Genomic DNA, 16,476 nt, shown 5'->3' on the forward strand with positions numbered 1-16,476 from the left:
ATTAACCACAGAATACAGAATACAGAAAGAGGTACCTTTCTGTCATCAGACTACTAACTTAATTAATTATTTTCAGAGGGTTGAAGAGAAGCAAGCTTGACCTGGGCTCACAATTGATCTGGATTATTATGGAATGAAGTCCTCAAATGCAAGGCAAATGCAGGCCAAATTACTACAATAAAAGGCAATCCAGACAGCTAGATGATGTTTATTTAGCAAGAACACTAAGCTTCAATCCTTGAGTCATCCTGGAGCAGAGCAGTTAAAACAGAGAAGGTCTAGAAGAAACAAAGAGCATCTCCAGAAAGGAACTGGTCTCTGTAGGCAATTATGGTGTTGAAGGGACATGAGTAAGAAAAGAATCTATTAACTAGAGAGGTAGGTTTGATAATCACATACAATAAAAGGACATGGCTCTTTTCTGATTAAGCCAAAAAAATACAGCAATGGACCTTAACAGTACACATTACAGCTATTTTAGCAGTAATTTGAAATAAGATCTCATATTCTGAATTACATAAATATACACACATAAAATCCAGGTCATAAATATACAACAGATCTCAATACTGCATCATTTAAGTAACCCGCAAAACACACTACCTTCCAAAATTTTTAACTTTAAAAAATTTATATGGAAGGTAAAACCAGTTTGTCCCTCACCAGGTATTTAGCATAGAAATGCTTTCGATTTAAAATCAATCCTTCAGGCAACTTAATATCCATTTAGCTCAACATTCTAGGCCAAGAGTATGTTACAGCAGGTAGAATCTCTGTAAAATAATGGCAGGTTAAAACTACTAGGCAAATTTGGGGTATTTTTGAGCATTTCTCTTAACGACAGCTTTTTCTTTCTTTTTTTCCCTGTTTTTAGGGCCGTGCCTGGGGCATATGGAAAGTGCCAGGCTGGGGGTTGAATTGGAGCTGCAGTTGCTGACCTAAGTGCGGGATCTGAGCCGCACCTGCGACTACGCCACAGCTTGGGGCAACATGGGATCCTTAACCCACTGAGCAAGGCCAGGGATGGAACACACATCCTCATGGATACCAGCGAGGTTTGTAACCCAATGAGCCACAATGGGAACTCCTAAAAGGGCAATTATTAAAGGAAAAAAAAAAAAAGGTGGGGTGTATAGGCATTAAACTATAAAGCTTAGAATTATAAAATGCATTTTCGCATGTAAAACTGATGTGTTTCCTGAAAAAATTAAACATACTAGTTTAAACTTCTTCAGCAAATCTTTAGTGTATGTTACATGTTAGCCCCACCAAAACCCCCTCTATTTGCAAGTGTTGTCTTTCTATAAAGCCAAGACAAGACAGAAAGTATTTTTCTGATGTATCATTCTCAGCTTGCCTATAATCCCTGAGGGTTGGTGAAAGAAAAGAATTCTGTGTAGTATATTATGAAGATGGTAGAAGCAGAGAAAAGCTTATCATTTTCAACTATCCATTCAATAGCACCATAACAACATTAGCTGGTCTGGGAAAACTAGTTCAGAGTAAGGTTTAACACCAAATTCATTTCCATAGTATCAACAATATGATTTCCTCAAGAGTATCTAAAGGTCCACAAATTAAGTTTTAATTTCGTAAACTGTAAATAACATCATTCTAAAAGTTTATTACCAGGAAAATGAAGGGTTAAATTAACAAAAGACGCTATTAAAAGCCAATAGAAAGGGCAATGAAAAAAAAAGAATTAAGGAGAAAATCATTACCAATTTACTTCAAATTTATCCTTATTATATGTCTCCAGGTTTTTCTCTATTACATTCTTTCATCTGTCTTAAATATAAATGAGTCATGAACCATTGGAAATATGAACCAACAAACAAAAAACCACCTAGACAAAGATTTGACTGTAAAGAGATCAGTTTTGAAACTACTGCCCATTATCCTATTTTTGCTTGAGTATGATTATTTAGATTGAGGAGTAGGGCAGGATAAAGAGAAGGGACAAAAATTAAGAAATTAACAAGGTTTTTTTTCCTTTCCTAACTATATATATGCTCCCTAGACTCCCAGCCTCAATCACTGAGCTGGATGTCACTAATGGGAGCATACTCTATCTCCCTCAGGTGTGTTAAACGGGCTCAGATAATTATCTCAGAACCTTAATGCTTTCTCCCCTCTCTGTACTTCATTTCCTTCTGTGGGGCGGAAGGTGGGGTGGTTGTTAGTTTCTCATCACATGCATAAATATATATATCGAAACCCCTAAATGGGAATAACTGTTAAAATGGACAGGTTTTGATTCTGTCAGTTCCCCGATCCTAAAACAAACCAAATCTGACCTTCCCAGAAGCAAATAAATATAACTGACTGACGAATTTTAAATATTTAGTATACTGCCTGAAAAAGAAATCATAGCTGTTGTACTAGGGGCATGAAATTCCTCGATGTTTCAACACTAACCAAGGTGCTGATGCCAAGCCCTCGTACATACAGGTACAGTGCTTTACTACACTCCCAGTTTTCTACCTCCTTTTGGCCTTTACCAGGACTTTGGTGGACTCATTTTTTTTAAATGTATAAAAATATTTAACTTTTTACATAAAAATGAGAAGTGCCTAATCTTCCAGATTCTCTGTGTGCACATGCATATTAATGGCCTGGAATTATAGTTCTCATGATCAGTGGCAAAGCAATTGTTTTCTCCCTTTTGTGAAATAGTTATTTCCAGACTGAACTTACAAACCTGAATTAATTAAACCCTGCTCTCTAAGATTGTTTCCAAAATTTAAAAAGTTCCATTGCTTGTATACAACTGGATTAATATCAAACCCTACAGAAGTAAAACACAGTTATCTTTAAATTTTTATTTTTGTAAGTGAACATCATCTACCACCAAGTTAAGACGTATAATTATAAATAGGGAAAAAAGAGCCAGGAATATGTTTGTATGTTCACAATGAGAGTAGGAAGTAGAACATAAGCACTGGGAGCTTTCCTATCTAAAACTAGGTACATGTTCTCTCAGCACAGGCAGCTTTCATAGAATGTAGTCACTTCTAAACGGAAGCAGAATTAAGCACAGAATGTCAAGTTTAGAATTCCAACACTCTTCTTGGCACTTTTCTTGCCTACACATGCCAAGAAGTCAGGAACCTCAAAATATTCCTCATGGGCTTAGTGGTGCCTTTTTCTAGTATAATGCATTTTCACTAGACTTTCACTTGAAACTATTCCCTACACAAGGAGCATCTTGTGTTATGTTCTAAAGAAAATATAACATACCATGTGGTTGGCTTTGATTGAGAGAAAAAATTCTGACTCTGTCCAGACATGGCCATGAATATAAAGGCGAACACAGTTTTAGAGATTAAGAAGCCTTCTAGCATTACTTATTTTCATATTTTCATTCAAACCTGAAGTGACAAGAGATGTCACCTATGCAAACTTATTGTGATCACACTAAGGATTTGATGAATCAGATGACAATGGTATTCTAGAAAGAAAGACCAAAGGAGATTGAAACTTCAAGAATATTTGGGGGTTAAATCACCTAAAACCAATTCCCTGTATTCTCCACTGTTCAAAAGGCTTGCAGATAATCCATTGTCTTCCATTTCAACTAGTTGCATGGTCCACTGTGAAGGAATGAGAAAAGAGCTGTGTGCTTGTTCTTGACCTGTAAAGATTTCATCATGGAAGATTAATACTGATGCTGCTGCTGCCTGTTACTGGTTGTTTCTCTTTGCAGGTGCCAATATCGGTCAGAGAACAGGATTTCAGTGGCAGAGTTGTTGCTATACTGTTATCTCTTCAGAACGGAGGCACAAGGAGAGATGAATGCCACATCGCAAGGAGCAAAGGAGAGAGAGAGAAAGAAATGGTGTCAGGTGGCATGTTGGATGCGATTTTTGTTTTAGTAGAGATTGAGATGACTGTAATTGCTTAGCTGATTCCTTCGGTCTGCAAAGTTACATTTGTGTTGGTGCTGATGGTTCTTGACTAATCCTGTTTCAATTACAAGTTGGTTATGTTTTTCCAATAAAAACTTCTGGCACTTATATTCAGGGCTTACAAATCCCTCTCTCTCTCTCTCACACACACACACCCACACCCAAACACAAACTTTAAAGCCAACCCCTACTACACTAACATTCCACACTGAGATGTCACATCTTCTACATGCATTCTCTCCTACTAATCAAATATTTAAAATGTAGAAGACAACGAAACTCAAAGACTAGAAAATAAGGAGCAACATATCCACAGACTGTTTACATCACCAACTTGAGGAAAACCAATGGCAGGACATAGTTCCTGGTCCTAATAACTTTCAAAACTCTTTATTTCCTCTTTATTTTGGAGTATCAATGATTGGTATCTTGTATCTTTTAAATAACATGATTACAGCTATAATCTACTACAAGGAAGACGGTGTTTCAGTGATTAAAAAGTTGTCTTAGTTTAATAGCAATCCTTGGAAAAAGCACATCCATGTAGTTATCTTCAATTCCAGAGTAAAGATGAGAACTACAAATAACAACCTAGCAGAACTCTCCAAATCACAAAGATAAATGACTTTCCCATTAGTAGAATGTATCAAAGACTGGTATGCAAATAGGATCAATCATAAAAGGTAATTGGTATACGGTTTATTAGTTTTCTTAAATCCACAGATCCCCCAGGTGGCATAGGTACATAAAATGGGACTCTATGTATTTTAGTGGCTCTGCCCCAAAGGAACAATTTTTTAAAGATAGTAAATTATTCCCAATGCAACTACAAGCTTTTAATAAGTGATAAGTGAGGAAGTTTGTGCATAATTACTAGTAGCAAAAAAGGTTATTTTTAAATAAATTTTAGGAATAATTTGTATAGTATCCATATATTTTACGATGTATTTCTTTTTTATTCTATTAAATCCTCAGATATATAAAAGGTAAAATTAGGCACATTTTACCCCCCCAAAATGTGCTTTTTCTGTTGACCTTTAAAAATAAATTTAGAGGAGTTCCCATTGTGGCACAGCAGAAACAAATCTGACTAGTATCCTTGAGGATGCAGGTTCAATCCCCGGCCTCGATCAGTGGGTTGTAGATCTGGTATTTCCGTGAGCTGTGGTATATAGGTCATGAACACAGCTCAGATCCCATGTTGCTGGGGCGTTTGCCAGCAGCCATAGCTCCATTTCAACCCCTAGCCTGGGAACTTCCATATGCCGAGGGTGCAGTCCTAAAATAAATAAATAAATTTAGAGTGAAGAACAATGAACCAGATATTAAAAAATATTCTAGTTGACAGAACAGTCACTAACAGACTACCCAAGAAAAGTAATATATGAGAGAGAAGTACATGTGTAAGAAAAACTTAACTACTCTCCTTTACCTGCAATGAAAATGATATAGCATGTTTCTAGAAAAACAAAAAGCTAACATTCCCCACTACTTTGAGATGCAAAGAAAGCTACAAGTAAATTAATTCTTCTAAATACAAAGAATCAATTTGTTTCCATCTGTTAATGGAGAAATGTATAAATAAAAAGTAAATAGGAGTAAGAAAAGGCTCAAATTTGGCTTTACCAGTAATTATTACCATAATAATTTAGATAAGGCAAACAGGGAAGATCTTGGCATTCAAAGTTAGCAATAATGATCACTCTAGAATGGTTAAATTTCAAAGTCTACAAAATGTAATATTATGCAATTCTCCTGCAATGGAAATTTGAATCATGCCTGATTCAGGGAGTGTGGAAATAAATCACTTATAGAATGAGTATGCAATGATTTCATAAACTGATAAATGATAACTAAAACAATAAATATTAAATAATTCTTGATATATTTTTTAAAAAGTGATGCTGCACAAAAATTTTCCTAATCTCAGAAGACAATAAGCCCTTAAGTAAGCTTACATTTACTAACTGGTGGTAACGAGAAATAAGTATTTATTTTAGCCATGGATTTAATGCTTAACTCTCATTTGTTGCTCTATCACACTAACACATTTACAAGATTTGGATTTATTATGTTTCTGACTCTATAGAATAGTACAGAACACCAACTTTACGATTTATTCAATGGCAAATATATATACTCTTTCACATTTCAGCTTACCTATCAATTATTAATAATGATTATCTTTATGAAATACAGTGCACATCATAAACTATTCATCTCAAGAAAAAAATAAATATGCCCTCTAGTCTCTTATGTCCAAATGGCACGGGCTTCATCAATGATGGAAGTTTTTTTCCGTTAGTGCCAACAAATTTAAACTAATAATTCCACTTACCTTCAAGAGTTTTTATTAAAGAAAGAGTGAGAGTCACTTTTGCCAACATAGTAGTATGCCAGGCTCCAAGTCTAAGCCCTAAACTGATGTAGGTTAGTTACATGGTTAATTCCTGTGTAGGTTACAGGGATATCAAATACAGATCAGATCCAGCCTAGAGTAGAAGTTACATAGTTATAGGGTGGGGTATATTTCCTGTTAGCTTAATAACCACAGGAGCACAGGGAGCTAATAACACCTCTTCCCTCAACTGAAGCTTGTTTTCTTTGTGTTACAAGTGTCCAATCTACTTCTGCTTTAGAAAACAGAATGACCTATTTTTAATGACCTACTTTTCAACTGTGCTTTAAAACACCAAATATCTTATTTTTAACGTGTAACTCAATGCTTAGTATTTTTAAATTGTACAACTCAAAAAGTAATACCCCAGTGGTAAGCAGATAACTGCTAGTTCTAAAGTGATACTACTTATTCATTTCTGTTGCCTGTGTGTACTACTAGCAACTTTCTTCATAATGCATTCATTCTTCTCACCCAAAATAGTCTCTCAGAAGAAAATGTGAGATTTCAAGGAATGAAAGTATATTTCAGCATTAATTCACCCAACTCTCCCAAAATATTCCCTGATGGAAGTCAAAGAAAAGTAATGTTGTAAACTGGTTAAGAAGAACATAAAGTCAGAAATTTAAAACTGCTCAGTAAATTTGATAAAAGCTGAAAAAAAGATAAAACAGGAAAAAGATTTTGGAGGGGACAATTATTAGAATGAGTAAATACAAAAAATGGTGAAGTCAAACACCGGGAAAGAAGATAATATGGAGACGAGAAGAGAAGGTATAATAATCTAGACAGCTTATTAACTGTTTTTAATAGTATCAAGACATTCAAGTACATGTACTTCACTTTATGAAATGTGTTTCAAAAAATCAAATATTTTCAATGTACCAGAAAAGCTTTAAAATCAACCAAACACCAACCAATCAAAAAAAAAAAAAAAACCCTCTGAAAGACTTTAAGTATTTTTGTAATACAAATAGCTGATTCTTAATTTAACTGCTTTATAATTGCAGATTTTATATATCATGTTTTCATAAAATAAGACAAAATCTCATTAAAAAGAATAACTTGAAATTCACTATGGTATGGGAAAATAATAGCCCTCCAGTTAAATATATACTTAGTGTCTCACCATCATGAAAATCTGGTTAAAAAATAACTGATAAATCTTTATATGGGACACCAAACATAAGTTTCTATAATTTACAACATAGCTTAGATGGCCAAACAAATACTTGTACTAATTCTAAACTACAAAGTCCCCTCTTCCCTTTTATAGTCCCATTACAACTGCATTGGTTACAAAACAGAATGAAGTTATTTATTTAATCTCAAAGAGCAAGAGAAATAGTCAATAATTAGAACAGAATACAAAAATAAAACAAAACAAAAGAGACCAAAGAAACAATTTTAGAATTTACTGTTGAAATAGTTTTAGGTTGAAACTTTTCTGAGCAGGGGCATAAACATATATGGCATAGTAAAGAACATCAACACAAAATTACACATATATGCGTATAGACACACATATGTATAATTTTTTTTCCTGTTCCCTGTAATTAAATGGCAGGGATTTGAAACATGTTAACAGTACTCCAAAAACAAAAACATCTATAGTCAGGTGGTAGCTGCAACAAGAATGAGGTTCTCTGACCTACCTTACCCTCCCCCAGGGAGATGATTTCATAGATTCTATCTTCTATTAGTTCACTAACTCAAGTTTTAGCTATTATTCAGACTATTTTTAAAAATGTAAGTAATCTGATAAGCAGAAAGCAGAATAAAAAACTGGATCAAAGAAAAAGAATTTTCATCTCTCAGTGACTTCATTTTGAGGGGGAAAATCTATTATTTCTTTGAAATGATTTGAACTAAAAATATGAACTGTAAAAACAATGAATTGATTATAATTTCAGAGTTTACAAACAAGTACAAAGCTATATACATTATAAAAAATTACTAATAACATATAGCAAAGTTTTTCTAAATTATCACTTCATAGGATTACTGATGAGCAAGCTCTGCTAAATTTGCCAGTGTATATATTATAATTGAAACATTTAATCAAGCATTCAATAGCTTTCAAGTTAAGCCAAAGAAACATGCTTGTTACTAATTCATAATTATTTCAACTTATTATGAAATGGACACAAACGATCTGAAATCTTACATTTCATCTTAAAAATAAAGCATTTTCTCACAAAAACATAGTATTTCAACAGAGTAATCTTAAGACCCTGGAGTTCTGGTCAGGAATCATTCCTCCACTACAGGGACATTATCAGCATCTCAAATGTTTGTAAGCTGCCTCGAGATAAAGGAATTTTTTTTTTTTAATTTTACTGAACAGAAAAATGCAACTTCAATGCCCCCCGCCTTCTGCCTAAAGTTTTAAATTTGGGTGCTTTCTCTTTTAAGTTTTGACTTATTCAATACATTTATAACAACTTTTCACAACCTCTGGTAACAAACTAAAAATCCAGCATATACTTCACATACCTTTTTGAGATGTCCTAGTCTAAGTTTGAAAATTTCCTCCTGTTCATGATATTCTGCCAGAGTCAACCTGTCAAAATGAAATTGTAACTCTAGATATTAAGATTAATACTTATTATTTCCTATTAACCAGCACAATAAGAAAAAATCAATCAAATGGAAATACTAAAATGTTGACAACTTCAGCCTAAAATAAATAAGACAAAGTGCTTCCAAGTATTCTTCAGAATACACCTAATTCTTATAGATGGAACAATCGACTGCTTCATAAAATCAACGATTTTTTTAACAAGTACCATGAATCAAGTGATGTTCTATAATTTAGATTCTAAGGATACAATGAAAAAGTTAGTTTTTCTCCTTACAATTTGGTTTGAACTTACACTCTATAGTGGGTGTAAGGAGGCAGAAGAGAAATAACTTAGCAAAGAAATAATCTCAAATTAGGTAAGTATTATGAAGGAAATTAGAAAGGTTGTTGTGATGACTGACTGACTGACTGTATTACACTAATTTACACTGAGTTTCAGGGAGGTGATCCTGATCTAAACATCAAAAAACAACCACAAGAGAACCTAAGGGTGTATGTTCTAGACATGGGTTACAGCAAGTACAAAGATGTTAAGATGGAAACAGGTTGACATGTAAGAAGAGGAAGAAAATGCAAATATCAGGACATAGTCAAAGAGGCTGTCAGCAGGAGAGGTAAACAGGGGAGCAACTAACATGAACTTTTAGACCAAGGAACAAATTTTATTTTACTGTGAATGTACTGGGAAATCACCGCAAATGGAATCAGTCCAATTTGGGCACTGATTTAAAAAAGAAAGAAACTAAGACATTTTTCCCTTCTCTGCTTCCATATGCCAGTGAATAAATTAAGATATAGGGATGCCAAAATATAGTCAAAGCAGCAAATTATTAATAAATGTAAATAGACATAAGACTTGAAAGTACTTTATCATTATTTTATTATCCATTTCAAATATAAATTTGAAAAATAATTACAGTTGACCCTTGAACAACAAGGGTTTGAACTGCACAGGCCCACTTTTTAAAATAAATACATACTATAATACCACATGACCTGCAGTTGGTTGAATCTGTTGGTTGAACCTCAGATACAGGAGGCCAGCTGTGAAGTTACACAGCTGGATTTTCAACTGTGGAAAGGGTTGGAGTCCCAACTCTCATGTTGTTCACAGTTCAAGTGTAGTTTAATGTATGTAGAATCATAACAAGATACATACATACCATAACATTTCCTAAGAAAAAATGATTCTGTATCATTAAAGTGAAAGAAAGAGGAAAAAACCCCACTCAACAACAAAACAACTTCCATTTGATACAAAAATACTAAAAGAATTGCTTTAAGCCCTTGTTTGTTTACTCATGTTTTCTGGGGATATGTGGTTAAGGTCCTAAACCCAAGAATGATTTATTTACATTGGTTCAGGTCCCTCAGCAACACTTACTATAAATGCCACTTACCTTTAGCTAGATGCTAATTAAATTTACTAAATCTGAATAAAGGGTTTCAATGAACCAAAAAAAACCTCCAAGAAATTGTTAGTATTCCATTAGAAATATCTTAAGAGCGAAAAAATAAACATTTAAAATTAAATCTCTCTACCCAGTCTTAGGTTAACACAAGCACTGGATTTTATTATACTGAATAGAGCAACAGTGGATAGCTGCAGCAGTTACTTAAATTTAGAGAGCTAAATGTTGCAGTGTAAATGTGAAACATTCGTGCAGATTGGATGAAAGGAGAAAGGCTATTCTTTTTAAAATGCAGTTTGGGAACTGAAATCAATAATATCTCAATTAGGAGTTCTCATTGTGGCACAGCGCAAACAAATCCGACTAGTAACCATAAGGTTGCAGGTCTCTGGCCTCACTCAGTGGGTTAAGGATCTGGCGTTGCTGTGAACTATGGTGTAGGCTGCAAGCATGGCTTGGATCCTGCATTGCTGTGGCTGTGGTGTAGGCCGGCAGCTGTAGTTCCCATTCGACCCCTAGCCTGAGAACCTCCATATGCCGTGGGTGCAGCCCTAAAAAGAAAAGACTGCTGCTGCTGCTGCTGCTACTACTACTACTACCTCAATTAGCCAAGTAAAGCAAAGCCACGGGAATTTTGGCAAATAGCTTTTGGACAGGCATATATGCCATCAATGGAAATTTAATTACCTATATATAACAATATCATAATTTTTTTATGGTCGTACTCACGGCATATGGAAGTTCTGGGGCCAGGGGATGAATCCAAGCTGCAGCTGCAACCTATGCCACAGCTACAGCAACACCAGATCCTTTAACCCACTGCATCAAGCTGAGGATCAAACCCATGCCTCTACAGTGACCGAAGCTGCTGCAGTCAGATTCTTAACTCACTGTGCCACTGAAGAAACTCCTTATGATTTCTTATTCTTGAAGTATGGTTTTAAGTCCAATGGCAAACCATAGCAGGGGTTCAGAATTAATTTTTTAAAAATATGTAAATATTTTGCTTCTATAAAGGAATAAAATGTAATTCTATACTTTGGTTTTTACGGAGTTACAAAATATAGCTAAAAGTATTCATAAACTAAAATTAGTATGACTAATTTAATTTCCTAAAAAATTTTTTTGTCTTTTTAGGGCTGCCCCTGTGGCATACCGGAGGTTCCCAGGCTAGGGGTTGAATCAGAGCTGCAGTGCCAGCCTATGCCACAGCCACAGCAACAAAGGATCCAAGCCATGTCTTTGACCTACACTACAGCTCAAGGCAATGCTGGATCCTTAACCCACTGAGCAAGGCCAGGGATTGAACCTGTGTCCTCATGTATACTAGGAGGGTTCAATACTGCTGAGCCACAACCAGAACTCCCAATTTCCTAAAATTTTGATACCATTTTCTACTAAGAAGTCTAATAGGCAAAACTGGACACCTACTACACACTGGGAATTTCTGAAATTTGGAGAGAAGATATTTTATTGTCTTGATTTGGTAGTAGTTTTCAATAGTTACTATTCTTGTGAGTTAATAATCAATGTTAATTAGCTCCATGATGACTTAGTTTGCTGAATACTGTTTGGATAATCTTATAGTATAATGGTAACGCACATTTTCTTTTTTTGCCTTTTCTAGGGCCGTTCCTGCGGCCTATGGAGGTTCCCAGGCTAGGTTCTAATTGGAGCTGTAGCCACCAGCCTACGCTAGAGCCACAGCAACGGGGGATCCGAGCTGCGTCTGCGACCTACACCACAGCTCACGGCAACGCCGGATCCTTAACCCACTGAGCAAGGCCAGGGATCAAACCTGCAACCTCATGGTTCCTAGTCAGATTAGTTAACCACTGTGCCACAATGGGAACTCCTGTAATGCATATTTTCTATTTACTAGCATTTAGTTCCAATTGCTACGTTTGTGTTGTGCTTCAAAATATAAATCATCCATATCCCTATAGCTAAAGCAAATGCACACAAATACTCTCTTCCCTAAATTTACTTAGTATTGTGATACTTCACTAACTTCAAAAGCTTTGACCTCAGAGTATTATTTTACAGGTGTAATTCTAATATGAAACAATTCTCACTAAAGATTATTGGTAACTGTCATCAACAGAACACTGCTAATTACTTAATGCTTCTGATTACTACTATAAAGCTTCAAATAAATACCTACACACGCATATACACACACATCTCTCTACGCTTGGTTTTGAAGCATTAATAAAAGCAAATTTTACAGACAGTGCTTCTTACTGGACTACTGATTTTTTGGGGCAGTAATTTTTACTATTTTACAATCATGGATATCTAAAAATAATCTAAATGTATTTGCAAACAACCTCTAGAAAATTTCACACACACATAATTTTGGAGCTCAAAGATGTCAATTTAAGAATTCCTATTCCTGTCTCACCAAATAGAATGCAAATCCCCAAACAGCAAAAGACATTTCTTACATTTCTTTGTGCTGCTCTATCATAAAGTACCTGACATATACTTGCATTTTAGATACCTCTGTTGTCTATTTCCATTAACAAAACTTTTAGATAAAATGTAAACATATTTCAATAAAATTAACTAGGAACAATCTTTTATAAAGAAATAGGATTTTTTAAACATATATGAAAAGACTAAGTTAGGATAATATTAATTTTAATTGCCACATAAATTATTTTTATACCTTTTTTTTGCTTTTTAGTGCCATATCCATGGCATATGGAGGTTCCCAGGCCAGGAGTCGAATCGGAGCTACAGCTGCTGGCCTACGCCACAGCCACAGCTACATGGGATCTAAGCAGCATTTGTGACGGATACCTCAGCTCATGGCAATGCTGGATCCTTAACTCACTGAGCGAGGCCAGGGATCAAACCCACCACCCCATGGTTCCTAGTCAGATTCGTTTCCGCTGCACCACGATGGGAACTCCTACAACGTTTTTAAAGATGCTTAAAAAACATCCACCCTCTTGAGCAAGTCAGTTGGTTAAATTACTTAGCAAATCTTTTGTTCAGAGAGTGCAAAGATAAAGTCCAATCCCTCCCTATAAGAACCATACCTAATATGGCAGACTAAATATTAATATTTTATTACACATATACGTAAATTTATTTAGGAGCATGCTATAACTCTTAAATCTATTCAGGTAACGTAATGTAAAATTATTTAAAAAGCAAGAAATTTAAACCTCAAACTTAACTGCTGATAATCTTCCATAGAGAGTATGAATGACTGAGAATTTAACTTTTAATTTAAAAACTGTTAAACAATAATTTAATAGAAATGTAGGATGTCTGCAATAGAAATAACAGAAAACAGGAAATACACATTTAAAAGAAATTTTTTGTTTTTGGTCTTTTTAGGGCCGAACCTGCAACATATGGAGGTTCCCAGGCTAGGGGTCAAGTCAGAGCTGCAGCTACAGACCTACATCACAACCACACTGGATTCGAGCTGGGTCTGCAACCTACACTGCAGCTCAAGTAACTCTGGATCCATGACCCAATGAGTGGGGCCAGGGATCAAACTTGCGTCATCGATACTAGTCAGGTTTGCTACTGCTGAGCCACAATGGGAACTCCTCAAATAAATTTGATATTCAATTCTTTAAAGATCTTATTAAACAGGAAATAACCTGAAGTCTCAGAGTTAAGGAGAATATAACCTCTGGTAAAGAGACTGTTAGGGGCACCTGCCACACATTAAGGACTAGACTTTTTTTTTTTTAAATGAGGGAGGGGGGAGATGAGACTACTCTGCCTTTGAAGAGCTCTTAAAAAAACTAGGATAGAAGAAAATGTCAACATGATAAAGAGAATTTATTAAAAAAAAAAAAAAGTTTTCCCCACTGCTGTGCAATATTGTACTGGTAGTACTATCAAAGGAGCTAAGTAAGAAAAAGAAATAAAATGCACTGAAATTGGAAAGGAAGTAAAACTATTTCTATTCGCAGATGACCCAACTCTATATGTAGAAAATCTCAAAAGAATGAATGAGAGCTAATAATTTCAGCAAAGTTGCAGTGCAAGAGATCAATACACAAAGATCAGTTGTTTTTATACACCAGCAATGAGCAATCTAAAAAAGATACTAAAAATACAATTCAATGTATAATAGAATCTAAAATAATAAAATACCTAGGAATAAATTTAACTCAGAAAGTAACTTGCACCCTTAAAACTGTAAAACATTGCTAAAGATAAGAAAAAATACTAATTAAAGGACTTCTGTGTTCATAAATTAGTAGACTCACTATTGTTAAGAGGGCAAACCTCCCCAAAGTGATCTTCAGACTCAGTGGAATCCTGATCAAAATATACATCACACGTTCTGCTAAACAGAAAAAGCCGATTCTTTTTTATTTTTTTTTTTGCTTTTCAGAGCTGCACCTGCAGCATATGGAGGCTAGGTGTTGAATCAGAGCTACAGCTGCTGGCCTATGCCACAGCCATAGCCACGTGGAATCCAAGCTGCATTTGTGACCTACACCACAGCTCAGGGCAAAGCTGGATCCTTAACCCACCGAGTGAGGCCAGGGATCGAACCCACAATCTGATAGTTCCTAGTCAGATTAGTTTCCGCTGCGCCATGACTGGAACTCCCAGAAAAAGCTGATTCTTAAATTCGTATGGAACTTCAAGGGTCCTCAAAAAGACAAAACAATACTGAAAAGAAAAAGAGGACTCAAGTTTCTATTTCAAAAACAAACACAAAGTTATGGTCATCAAAACCTGTGTGGTACTACCATAAGCATAGATACACGGCATGAGTCTCTTTTATGAATGCTCCAGAAGAGGCAAACACATATAGGAAGCAGATGATTTGGTACCACAAGGATGTAGAAAGGGAGGAATGGGGACTGACTAATGAAGATTAGGTGTTCTGGGTGAATAAAATGTTTGATACTACAGGGAGGTGATAGTTGTATAACACCATGAAAGCACTAAACACCACTGAACCATATGCTTTTAAATGGCTAATTGCATGTTATGCAAATTTCACCTCAATATTTTAAAAAGTATCACTGGGAAAAAGCAATGGGGGTGTGTAGAAAGGACAAAACTGGTCTGCCTCTGAAGTGCCTAAGGTTCACAATACAATAAAAAAAAAAATTTGAACTGGGAACTAGTGCTACTATGGTGTGCAGAATAATGCCCCCACAAAGATGTCCACAGCCTAATCTTTGGACATATGAATACAGTAAGTTACATAGCAGAAGAGAATTAAAGCAGCTCACTTTAAAACAGGGATTTTTTTCTGCATTACCCTTTGTGGGCTCAATGTAATAAGAAGAGGCCTTAAATGTAGAAGAGAAAGACAGACATGTTGGAATCACAGTGATGTGACCCAAGCAATCACAGTGACGTGACACTGGCTTGCAGATGGAAGGTAATTATGAACCAAGGAATGTGGGCAGTCTCTAGAAGCTGGAAAAGGCAAGGAAATGGATTCTCTTCTAGAGCCACCAGGAGTAACACAAGCCCCATGACATACTGATTTTAGGCCAATAAAACCCATTTCAGATTTGTGATCTCTAAAACTATAAGATAATAAATTTTTGTTGTTTTAACTCACTGAATTTGTGGTAATTTGCTACAGCAGCAATAGAAAACTAAGGCTCTTGGTACCTGGAAGTGGGATGTTCCTTTAACAAACACCTAAAAATGTGTTAGTGACTTTGTAACTGGGCAGTGGGCAAGAGGCTAGGAGAATTTTAAGGAGTGGGCTTTTTAAAAGACCTTAGACTGCCATGAACAGACTCTTAGCAGAAGTACAAATGTTAACAACTCTGCTAGTGAGGATGCAAAAAATTCCACAAGTACAGTACAGAAAACATATATTACCTTAGAGAACACCCAAACTACTATAAAGGACCACTGGGTAGAGAGCAGAGGTGCTGCTGGTGAGAACTCAAAAAGATATGAGGAACATGTTACGGAAAACTGGAAGAATCCTTCTGAAAGAAAGCATAGCAAAACCACAGCATATAGTTATGCAGAAAGCCAAATGTAAGAGATGAACTTAGATGTCCAAATAGAGTGCTGAAGGTGTGGACTGGTTCCTTTCTACTGTTTATATTAAAATGTTAGAAGAGAGTGATACATCAAAGAGAAGAAATGATCAACAACCCCCCCACCCCCAGGATTTAATGGCTTAAGAAACACTCACCAGAGTTCCCTGGTGGC

The 16,476-nt window shown here is 35.5% G+C and overlaps 1 protein-coding gene across 3 annotated transcripts in view; it reads right to left on the reverse strand.

The window, feature by feature from the left end:
- The window catches only part of TLK1 (tousled like kinase 1), a 159,888-nt gene that overhangs the window by 25,165 nt on the left and 118,247 nt on the right, over window positions 1-16,476 (reverse strand). For all 3 annotated transcript variants that reach the window (XM_001927890.6, XM_021075292.1, XM_021075293.1), the window contains one exon: window positions 8,803-8,869. In XM_001927890.6, coding sequence (XP_001927925.1) covers window positions 8,803-8,869 — 67 coding nt within the window. The remainder of the gene's footprint in view (window positions 1-8,802; window positions 8,870-16,476) is intronic.

Source organism: Sus scrofa, chromosome 15 (assembly GCF_000003025.6).
Source record: "Sus scrofa isolate TJ Tabasco breed Duroc chromosome 15, Sscrofa11.1, whole genome shotgun sequence".
Taxonomy (NCBI): Eukaryota; Metazoa; Chordata; class Mammalia; order Artiodactyla; family Suidae; genus Sus; species Sus scrofa.